Source organism: Peromyscus californicus, unplaced genomic scaffold (assembly GCF_007827085.1).
Source record: "Peromyscus californicus insignis strain IS unplaced genomic scaffold, ASM782708v3 Scaffold_10__1_contigs__length_136768540, whole genome shotgun sequence".
Classification (NCBI taxonomy): domain Eukaryota; kingdom Metazoa; phylum Chordata; class Mammalia; order Rodentia; family Cricetidae; genus Peromyscus; species Peromyscus californicus.
Genome location: NW_026294391.1, coordinates 94,527,347 through 94,539,797, shown reverse-complemented (window position 1 = coordinate 94,539,797; position 12,451 = coordinate 94,527,347). Strand labels below are relative to the sequence as shown.

Here is a 12,451-nt window from a genome sequence, read left to right as displayed (position 1 = left end):
ACCTATACTTCCTGCCTGGCTACTGGCCAATCAGCAATTTATTTATTAACCATTCAGAGCAACACATCCACAGCACTTCCTCTTTTTTTCCAAAAAGGAAGGTTTTAACTTTAACATAGTAAAATTACATATAACAAAACAATTATCAATCAAGAATTATAGTTATAATATCTAGTCTATTTGTATTTGGCAAAATTAAAGAAGATATCCTATCTATCCTGTATTTGTGAGTCTAAGGTTTCATATCTAACTTATCTCTTATCATAACTAAGGAAATTATAACTATCTAGTTTTCAACTACATCAAAGACCTCAGAAGGATATAATATTACCTAAGTAAACAGGAAGTACATTATAAGCAACTTTCAAAAATCTAGAATGACAGAGACAGCTGGCTGCCTGGACAGTCATCCAAAGCTCCTCTGTAAAGTTGGGGTATCTGTCTTCAGCCCACAGGCCTAGAGTCTCTCAGTCATTTCTCTCTGTGTTCTGTAGAATTTCTGGCATTTTCCTCTGCAAAGCAGGAACCTGAAGGACCATTTTGCCAAGCAAAGTTTAGTGGTCACCTTCCTATGGGTCCTGCATGTCCAGTCGATCAAGCAGTCCAGGCAAGAACAGTTTCTTGCCCAAATGGCTATTTTTGCCAAGAAGAAGATAAACTCCATATAGAGTGTCTTCAATGCCCATTGTCCTCTCTGAAGCAAATCGGTGCTGCCAGGAGCAGACATGTCTCACTGTCCAGAAAGTCTAAATTTTTAAAGCATTTTAAATGCCATATCCTGTAGGTCTTTGAAGATTACCTACTTAATTGAATGATATCTATGTATGGAAAACTTAATATGACTATAAGTTTGACTATCATAGAAAACTAATTATTAATCTGTATTTTTCATTATCCATTACAATCTAAATGAGTTACATAAACATAATACCTCAAACAAGAGTAGAAATATATATATATAGTATAACAAAATTAAGTTTAAACTTGTATCAATAAACTAAAATCCATAGCAATGCAAAACATTTCTAAACAAGTTGTTGCTCTTTAAAAGTAGGTTCATTAATCTTCCCTTTCATCCTATCATATCTATACTATCCCCTTTTCTTCTTTAGAAAGAGATTGCATTCATAATCAACCTGTTTGTTGTTAAGTGCTGTAGCTATTCCTCCAGACTTTCAGGGACTTGAAATAGCATCAGATAATTTTCTACAAGAGAAGACACAGAAAGCTCAAAAGACAGACTTACCCTGCTCGACTTGTATGTCTGTCACCATCACCACTCATCCCTTCTCCCTCTATGGACATCTTTCTTTGAGCACGCTCTTGAGAATTTTTTTTTTTAACGTCTAAACTGGCATTCTGAATATGGCCCCTTGAAGGAGCAGACTTTCTCGCATACTCTGTCCTGTTCTGATTCCAAAGTCTGATGCCCACACCATTAACCCACAACACCAACTGTTAATCTACAGTACCCATGGCTAATCCATATTACCCACTGCTAATCCACTGTACCCACTGCTAATCTACAGTACCCACTGCTAATCTATAGTACCTACTGCTAATCCACAGTACCCATTGCTAATCCACAGTACCCACTGCTAATCTATACCACCTGCTGCTAATCCATAATACCCACTGTTATTCTACAGTATCTATTGCTAAACCACAGTACCCACTGCTAATCCACAGTACCCATTGCTAATCTATAATACCTACTGCTAATCCACAATACTTATTGCTAATCCATGATACCTACTGCTAAACCACAATACCTACTGCTAATCCACAATACCTATTGCTAATTCACAATACCCACTGCTGATCCATAGTACAAGCATTAGTTTGGGGCTAACTACTCCCAGGGGCTCATAACAACTCCTTGGCCACTGTCAGGCACCATTCTCCTAAAAAGCATAGTATTGGAGCTTTACAGAAGATGAACAGTTTAAGTGGCATCACTGCCTTTTCTCCTCCCCACCCCCTTGTTCACAGCAGACAGCAATAACTTAATGCTGAATCAAAGGAAACAGTCTCAAACTCCAATCCAAATTGATTTGCAACTTGGAATAAAAGCAACATGTCTTGATTTAAATGTCAGACCCACTGTTGAGTGATGATTTAATAACTTTTATGAGGGTTTCTGTCACAGCAAATTCAACACTGGAATAGAATGACTCAGAAAGGGTGTTAGTACTGATGCAGGAGCACACAGAAAGGAACAGACTTATCTTAGTGCTCATCCGGAAATTGTATATAAAGCTAATTTGCAGTAAGAGCCTATTCTCTTCCCCTATTCTGCCACCCAAGCTTCCTCTTTGCAGACACCCATGTACGGATGTGCAGAAAACCTCTAGGTGTGATGCCGACTCATTAGGGTTATTTTCTGAGGACACAGGCCTGGAACAAGTTTAGAACAGAGGTTCAGAGGCAGCACATTTGATTCAAGGGCAAGGAACAGTAAGCATCACTGTTTCTCAAGAGATTTTAAGAACTGATCTGGTTCCAGTGTCCTATCTTTAGGGAACTACTTAATTACTTTTCCCCATCTTAATGGAGAGTTTAGACCCAGTGGATTTAAAAGGTATTTTCCTAAGTCTACAGTCTCCTAGCTCCAAGGAAATTGGTATTTTTCCCTGAACACCTTAAGAAATTTCTTAACTTAATGTTTTCCAGCATTCCTTCTTGTGCACTTACTTCCTAATCAAGAAGGAGCCAAGCATAGCTATTCAGAACTGAGAACATCCCATCTTGTTGGGTTAATCCCTCAGTCATCAAGATGCCCTTTGAAGAAAATTTAAATCATAAACATCTGCTGTTTGCCAAGATGAAGGTTCTTCAGTCTTGATAACATTGATATTTTGGCTAGACCATTTTCTCATAGGGAATGGCTTGGTGTGTTGTTAGATGCGTGTGTACTGTGTGCTTGACTGCAGGTCAATGGTTATTTTCTGAAGCGGCCACATACTTTCAGTCTTTTCCATATAGCTTTAAGGTTCCCAAACTATGCTTTGAACATGAGGTGTCTCAATGGGAAGGAACACTGTTCTACCTCACTTATATTTGTAAATATATACGTGTGTGTATGTACAAATATATATATTTACAAATACATATGTAAATATATTTATGCTCATATACTTACAAATATATATATGTATATATATATGTGTATATATATTTAATTTTTGAAGCTGAAGTGGGGGAAGTAAAAGCTATTGTGTACAACTAGTTGGTAGATGCCAGAGAGGTGCAGTGACTAGAAAAACTATTCTCTGAATATCACTTCTCTAAACAAAAGAATTTTTAATCCTGAAATATAAATATAAAATATAATTGAGAAAGCTTGCTCTATCTAATCATGCCTTGGTTAACAAAACAAAACAAAACAAAACACCACCACCAACAACAACAAAACCAGTCCACTGTTCCACACTGCTTGTGAGAAAGGTCAGAGCTAGCTTCTTTTCTAATGTAGATTTGGCTTATCATATTAGTTACTTTTGCCTTGCTGGACCCAAGACATGTGACAAAATAAGTTAAGGGGATAAATACTGACTTTGGCTCACAGATTCAGTCCATCATGTTGGAAAAGTAGAGTTGCTATGCCTATGACAGCTGTTGCCAAGACCCAGAAACCAGGCAGAACAGGCAGAAACTAGGTATGCTAGCCTCCAAAATTCCACTATTAATGATAATTTGCCAGCCAGATCTTACCTCCTGAGGACTCCACATTCTTCAAAATAGCACCATAATTTGGGGGAGCACACACACCCAAGCCAGTAAGGGATATTACAGTTGTAATCCAAAGCTACATGTTATTTGCAATTTTACCCTATGTCTGAATGGTAAACTACTTCTAAACACATTGTATTCCTTCTCATTCATGTTACTTTGTTCTCTCTGCCTAAAGTGCCTATTTCCCACTAGATGGAGGAGACAGAAACAGAAGGATCTCTAAATCTTTCCAAACTGACAAACTCCAGGTTCAATGGCAAGTGATTGAGGAATACACCTATGTTGACTTCTGGCCTCCATGCTCACTTTTGTGTCTACACACATGCCTACACACACACACACACACACACACACACACACACACACACACACACACACATGCACGCACACACCCCACAAGGGATGGGGTACTGGAGCCCAGAAAATGACATGATTGATTGCTCCTTCCCATAAAATTTAGATCACAATAATTTGTATCTCCTAACTTTTTTCTCCTGGTATAAATGAAAGGCATCTATTGAACTTTAAATCAAGCCTGGTCTTGACACCTTACCTCTGAGACTTTGAAGTTGGCCAAGTCATTTGACTTCCTGAAACTCACTTGAACAGACATAAGCATGATAGCTGTATCAAGTGAAATTGCAATATTCAACATATTGGGTGCTATCTAGGACTGATGGTGTATGCCTACGATCCAGCACTTGGGTGATAGATGAAGAGGATTTGTAAGTTTGAAGCAAGACTGGTCTATATAAATGGTTTGAAACCAGTCCAGGCAGCAAAGAGAGAGACCATGTCTTTAAAAAGTTGATATATAGTTGCTATTAGATAAGTAGTCGCTAGCAGAACACGAGTATCAACAGTACATCTAATAATAGGGTTTAGAGTTGACAGTCTGGTGGACTTCCTTAAAAGTGGTTAGAAGTGAAGAGTGGCATCCCATTGGTATTGCTCCCCATTTCTCCATCTTTCCGTGTCAGACTCTTCTATCATTGTCCAAGCACTTGTTGGAGTGCCTGACAGTGATTATTAAAGTGGAACAATGGTTCTAAAAATATATATATTTGCTCGTTTCCTTTTGGCAATACCAGATATACAGCTGCCCTGTTTCCTCAAGCAGATAACATGTATGGTATGAAAGATCTATTTCTTTTGTTTCTCTTTAGCTTCCTGTACAGCAGAAGGCTGAGACTTTAGTATTACTCAGTGGCTTAACTAGAGTGTTTGTGAGAGGAAATTTAGAATGCACTTGGGATGGCTATAGGAGGACCTTGGCATTGGCTTACCACCCAGTGGTAACTGGTTCTTCTTTTTGAAAGGCTTATTGAGGCCTTTATTAACATATATTTACCCTGTATAACTGCTCACACTGTCCATTTGCTTCCTGATTAGGGCTTTGGAGTAAGGCATGTTATGCATATATTCTTTTCATCTACAGAAACAAGTCTTTTTCTGGTCCCAGAGTGCATGTACCTAATAAAAATATTCCTGCTGCTCTAATGAGGGGATGGCCTGATGGGAGAGTGAAGAGACAGAAGTGTGATGTCCTTTCTATAGTAGATAAAGAAATGTTGAGGGGCATGAAGTAGCTTAGCAATGGGTACACCTCAGGGATGTCATCTCAGCAATGGCTCCTGCCTATTCTGCAATGTTAGCAGATTTTAATTGGAGAAGCTAGAAGAGAGGTTCTAGGGTCTCCTATTTAGAGCTGATCAAGCCATAAGAGGTAACCTTGTGGTAGATTAAGAATAAGGCTAAGAAAACCATAAGGGAGCATAATATGAGACTGAGTATTAGAGATTTGGTTTAAATTCCTGACTCTGCCTCTCTGCACTTGATAGAATTCCTAAGCCTTATGTTTATTTCTAAGCCTTATATTCCAGTATGGAAAATGGTTAGAACAATATATATATAATATTATGCTAGCTGAAGAAGGTTTGCCCAGCTCCAGATTTCCCTGAATTTCCAAAGCATTTGTTTAGAATGTATGAATGAATTGGGGAAAATCCCCATCTCATATATATGGAAAAATAAGGTAAGAAATAATATAGAGATATTGGCAGATGACTTCAAGTAGACTGCCATATCCACACTCCACCATTGTTTTTTCATGTTAAAGCCACTTTACAGATAGGTACATTCTTTTCTCTAAGGAGGCATCTCTATCAAAACTATCCCCTGTCAAGACATGGAGCATTGTGGAGGGTAGTGGGGCATGTGCACAAATTAGAACAAAGATTAATGATACATGTTTATGAAAATATCATAATGCATAATGAAGTCAATTATTTTGTATGCTAGTGTCTTAGTTATTAGGTAACTTATAAAAGAAAGTATGTAATGTGGGAGGCTCATGATCCCAGAGGGTTAAAGTCTATGACCATTACAGTGAGAAGCATGGGCATAGCCATGCAGGCATGGTGCTGGAGCAGTAGCTGAAAACTTGCACCTGATCCTCAGGTATGAGTCATGGGAGTTAATTGAAAATGACACTGGCTTTTGAAACCTCAAAGCCTAACCCCCAGTGATAAGCATCCTCCAACAAGCTCACACTTCCTAATCCTTCTCAAACAGTTCCACCAATTGCAGACCAAACATTCAAATCTATGAGCATATGGGGGCCATGTCATTCAAACCACCATAGCTAATTTAAAATAGCAGTTTAAAAAAGTGTTTAAAAATCCTTTCTCATCTCTCTGATAGCATTGGCAATCTGACTTTCATTATTATTTTGGTTTGGGCCACATGGGTTTAGGAAGAGTTCCATGACTCCCTAGGTCTATTGGCAAGGTACTACCCCTTGGAATGACTGACATTTGGCACATGTCAGGATAGGAGATAAGGGAATGGCTATTCTAGAACAAAAGAAAGGAATGGTGGTAGTATTATACCTTCTTGTGGGGGAATTTGAGTTAGGTAGGTCACAAAAACTCGTAGGAAGTAATTAATGAGATCTTAAGAATTACAGAACATTGACCAAACAGAGAATGCAATGGGAAGTGTATATATACATATAGATACACATGAAGGAAGCATTTTAGGCAGAGGGAACACAATGTGCACAGACTTTATAGTAAAAGGGCCTTGGGACATTCAAGACATTAATAGAATATTACTTTGAGTTTTCAACATCCCTGGAAAATTTAGATGAGCATGTTTTGTGTTGATGTGTGAAAGTGAAAGTGAAAGTGCATCCAGCTTCAAAGCACTGTTAGAGTAGATCTGACATAGCGGAATTATACTCACTATGGTAACAACACTGGAATCATCAGCCAAAAAGGATCAAAGACCCCTTTACTATGAAGGGAGGAACTGGCCGATTGCAAACAATGTGAAATGCAAAGTTTTCCCCAATATTTTCTCCAATAGAAGTAACCATGTATGAGATGCTCAGATGGATCCATAGATCTTTATCTTTATTGGTTGGAACAACTTGGGCCTACTGTAATGAATAAAAGGCTTCTAGTAGGTGGCAAGTCCTGAACAGTATTCTGTATAAGATATGAATCAGTGAACAGGAGGACAGAAGGTGGCATTTTAAGGAAGAGATGGTATGAGCAATGTCTTAGTTAGGGTTTCTATTGCTAAGATGGAATATCATGACCAAAAAGCAAGTTGGGGAAGAAAGGATTTATTTGGTTTATATTTCCATACTACTGTTCATCATAGAAGGAAGTCAGAACAGGAACTCAAACAGGGCAGGAGATGATGCAGAGGCCATGGAGGGGTGCTGCTTACTGGTTTACTTCCCCTGGCTTGCTCAGCCTGCTTTCTTATAGAACCCAGGGCCACCAGCCCAGGGATGGCACCACCCAACAAGGGCTGGGCCCTCTGCCATTGATCACTAATTGAGAAAATGTCTTACAGCTGGATTTCATGGAGGTATTTCTTCAGCTGGCTCTCCTTCCTCTCTAATGACTCTAGCTTGTGGCACGTTGACAGAAAACCAGCCAGTATAAGCAATGACTTGGTAGCGTAAAGGCTATTGAAGTGAGAAATTTGGTAGAAACTAGAAGGCATGAATGGAAAAGCAAAGCATCATAACTTGAACCCATCTGAAACTCTTTCCATGACACATCAGCAATTTTGATGTGAAACTTAAGGTTTACTGGGTACCATGGGAATAAAAATAATTGGTATTTGTTCAAATGTAGGCTTGAAAATACAAGTTATTATAAACATCAGTATTCACATCTTTGACTTGATGTAGTCACACTAGCTTTCTGCAAGACTGTAGGATACAGAAAGATCATTGCCTATTTCTCTCCTCAGGACCATACCACAAATTTGTATAAATAGGCACCTACTGCCGTTTCTAGAGTCCTACTTGCTCAAGTGCTTTATTTTAGCAGTTAGTCATTCTAATAACTCATTAAATAATAGCTCTTTCTTAAAAGCATAGATCTGTCAAACAAGGTGACCTACTTTTATAAAATGGCAGGAGGTGAGGTGGATGTGTTTAAGCATGTGACATTTTTTTCTTATCTTTCAAATGGAAACTACTCCATTTTAAACTTAACTTTGATTACAATGTATACTTTCTAATAAGTACTAAAAGGTTAAATTAAAATATAGACATATGATAAGAAGGAAGGGACTTGATTTTGTCTGCTTCATTGCCTAATGATTCAGGACGAGGATCTTTTAGAGAAGCATATGTATGTTAATATATCTCTTTGGTTAAAAATGTAGTGCTTGTGAAACATCATTAGGCATGGTCCATAGTCCAACTCTACTACTGTCTAGCTGTGTAAGTGTTCACAGCATGTGCCTTGTCTGCCACATCATTTATAACAAGAGTATCTGGGTCATGGGATTGCTGTGATGATCAATGAGGTATATGTGTAAAATACTTAGCATAATGTTTGATATTCCATTCTCTTTCTCCTGTCATCACTGCAATTAGTATTGCTACAATGTCACCACCTGCACCAGTCCCAGCTTCCTACTCTAATAAGAAATATAGTTTTATAAGGTCTTGCTAAATCATGGACCTGCAAACAGCAAAGGAGGAAACAGGAAACTTAGTTTACATCACTATTTTCTGTCCTTCCTTTAACCATCATATCCCAAAGAAGGTGTGTCAAGAACATACTTTTATAAGGGGAAAAAATCATGGGGCTACACTCCTAGACAAAGAACTACAGAAACTAAAGGATGTTGAGAGTAGGGGAGAAATAATCTTCTCCCATGGAGGAATCCCTTAGCTGGTTATCCAATTCCAAGTGGTCACCCCTGAAATCATGCACACACGCACACACACATGCATACATACATGTACACACAAGCACTCACACAAACACCCACACCCACCCCACCCCACCCCTACACACACATCAGTAGAAATTAGGGAAAAGGCCAGGAAGAAGGGGGCGAGCAGAGCTTGGGAGAAAGGAAAGGTAATAGGTAATAGAGGGAAATTGTGTGATTACATTTTAATTAAAAATCTACTTTCAGAGATTGTATTTACAGTTTATTACCCAAAAGGAGATATATATATATTAATATATATATATATATATATATATATATATATATATATATATATATATATATATATATGAAGACAAGTTAACTTTTATGCCTCTTTCCCTGTTTCCACAGGAACCTGTAGACTTGGCTGGGCCTATTACTGTGCTGGGGGCGGAGCCGCTGCAGCCATGTTGATCTGTACCTGGCTCTCTTGCTTTGCTGGAAGAAATCCCAAGCCAGTCATGTTGGTGGAGAGCATCATGAGGAATACCAATTCTTATGCCTTGGAGCTTGATCACTGCCTCAAACCTTAAGCTTTGAAAGAAGATTTACTGAAGAGGGTGGGAAGGGGAGGGAAACAAGCCTTGGAAAGAGGTATTAAGCCGAGGCAGCCACCTACTAGTAGTGTAGCTTAGTGCTTGCATGCTTTGGAACCACTTGCCATTCATTTTCACATTCCCATAGAACTCTAAGTCCATGCCAATCTATACAATTCATCTAGTACAATGATTCTCTCACGCATTTGACAAGAGTTTCCACTGACCACACAAGTTCCATTGAGACCATTTATGCAAAACAAGATCCTTACTTGAAAAGTCACTGTACAAGCAAGAAACTGCTCAGAGTTCTATAATACTTCCTTCCCACTTACTTTAAACCTTAGATGCTGTTCAGTAGCAGTTGTACTGAGAGGCACTAGGAGCTGGACTAAGCTGGTTCCCATCCATTCATTTGCATGGCTCTCCCTGCAATATTTATTGTTACCCACAAACATATCTCGAGTATCACTATGCAAAATTTTTGTGACTTTCTCAGGTCTCTACTTTGTCCTGTTTTTCTCTCTCCTCATGCATGGGAAAGCTTGGTGGAAGGGTAACTTCAGAGGGGAAAACATTAATCATATTTGCTTGCATATAGTCTGGGCACCTTTCACATTATGCTTTAGACTATTTATAGAATTTTCTACTCTTTCTGGGCAATTGGTATCAAAATATAATGGCAAAGTATTCCCTAAACCCTTCTAGATACAGAAATGTTGTTCATTGACTATTTTGAGTCAAGGCTAACATTAGTGAGGTGTTCAATAAATATGCAGTCTCAGTGATGATGACAAGGATGTTTTCGCTGTATTCTCCTTGAAAATTTTACCAGAGTTTATTATGTGACTAGGAAGTCTGCAGTGACATTTGTCCCAGTGATCATCTGTAGTGTGATAGAAGTTTCTCTGTCTGCTTTAATGACTGCTCTTCAAATCATCTTGCTTCCATCTGGAATGAGTTAGATATGAAAGAATACAGCCATGATGTCACCTAGGGCTGAAGTATTTTTAGGCCTGGCTTCTATCCCATCTGTGATCAAGGCTGATGGATGATGGAGAATTTGGTGTCTCCCCAGGGGAAATTAGTCTCACCCCTTCCCTCAGCTCATTAAGGCCAGTGTTATTATTCCATAACTCCAGCTTTAGGGACAAGGGAAGGATTGTAATTCAAAAGGCCAGCTCATCTGTTTTTACTCCTAAACATTCCACCATCGATTTGGTCCTCCTAGAGGGAAAACCTAACAAAGCTGGCTTGATTAATTGTAGACCATACCATAAAGAGTCAGAGTTCTTATGTTTGCCTCATGCATGTAACTGATTTCAAATATATACTCCATTCACAGTCATTCATAATTAATTCATTTAGTCATTCATTTAGGAAACATTTCTTAAATATTCAACACTCTGTGACAAGCACTAGGCTTCAATGATGAAAATAGTTTCTCAGCCTAAAATGAGTAGTGGTGAGTTCTCAACCAGCTTGTCAATAAATAATTGTCAATGTGTTAAGTGCTAGGAAAGTTAAGGTTGTGGAGGGGGGGTTAGGATCACAAAACTAAGTTGGTGGCTTAAGGGATGATAGGGAAGTCTTTTTTTTTAAAGTGATGACTAAGATGGGTTTGAAAAATGAAGAGAGGGAGCTAATCATCAAAGGGAAAGGCGCACAGGAACAAAAGCCTGGGGACAGAGTGAGGATGAACGCCAAGTTTCAAAACAAACTGACAAGGTGCCCCTATAAGGAAGGGGCTCCTTGTCACTCAGACCTGCCTCAGCTGAAGGTGCCAGGCTCTGCTGACTCCCCATGGAGCCTTACCTTTTCACCGGAGGGACTGGAGGTTTGATGGGGGAAAAGGCTGGGAGCAGGGTGGGAGGAGGGAAGGGAGGGGGATCTGTGAATGAATAAAAAATTTCTTAATACAAAAAAGAAAAAAAAACAAACTGACCAACATGGCACTGTAAGGGAACAGTAGCAATATTCTGTGTAACCCAAGGTAATGAGTTCGAATTGTAACCTAAAGGATGGCCAGGGAAAAGGAAAACACACGAGTGCCTTTGTGTTCGTCCAAAGATCTACAGCAAATAATGAAAGAGGATAGGGAAAGGCTAGAGATATTTACATAATGGAGGTGCAAAATGAATAAATTGGGAACAAAGGTTGGAAAAGGGGAATGAATACAACAAAAGATATAGATTGAGCCTTTCCACTTCAAAATCCTTCCAAATCTAAAGTAATTTAAAATTGTTGTCCTCAAAAATAAGTTCCAGAGCATTTCCCATTCTATGTTTCTTTTGGGGATTAAGAATGAGCAATTTATATAATACATGCCAACATTCAAAATCTAAACAATTCTGAAAATTCAAAGGCAGCCTTGGCTGTATAGAGAGTTCAAGACCAGCCTGAGATACATGAGAACTTGCCTCAAAAAAGAAAAATAACAAAAATTACTCTGCAAAACAAAATACAATAATGTAAACAGGTATATTTATTTGTTGTTTATTAGCTTGGACATAGGTAATTTGGTTCTCACCGAAGTAAACTGGTAACATCTTAAAACATATGTGCAGTATTTTAGTTTCATATTTCAACAGTTTATATTGTTGTGTGTTTTTTATGATTTCCAATGTCACTAAAACATTAGACTAAATTTTTGTTGTCAGAGTAGAAACTTCAAAGGGGATCCAAAAATGCTAGACTTTTAAATACACTTTTAGTGGGATTTAGCTTGTTGAATACATAACTTTTTAAATTGAAAAAAATTGGAACACTTACGGTTGCAAGCATTTTGGATAAGAGATACTCAGTTATGTTCCTACAAAGTCAATTCTTTGTCAATACATGTAGGTAAGGCCAAGTAAAAGTTTAGAATGATCACTCTGGAATATGGGTGATATCAAGATGGGGATTATAGATCATAAGCAACTGAT

At 38.4% G+C, this 12,451-nt stretch overlaps 1 protein-coding gene across 1 annotated transcript in view; it reads left to right on the top strand.

Annotated features, from left to right (window-relative positions):
* Positions 1-11,360, top strand: part of Lhfpl1 (LHFPL tetraspan subfamily member 1) — a 40,789-nt gene extending 29,429 nt beyond the window's left edge. The window contains exon 3 of the mRNA XM_052746536.1: positions 9,340-11,360. Within this exon, the coding sequence (XP_052602496.1) occupies positions 9,340-9,521 (182 nt within the window). The 3' untranslated portion in view covers positions 9,522-11,360. The remainder of the gene's footprint in view (positions 1-9,339) is intronic.
* Positions 11,361-12,451: the final 1,091 nt, after the last annotated feature.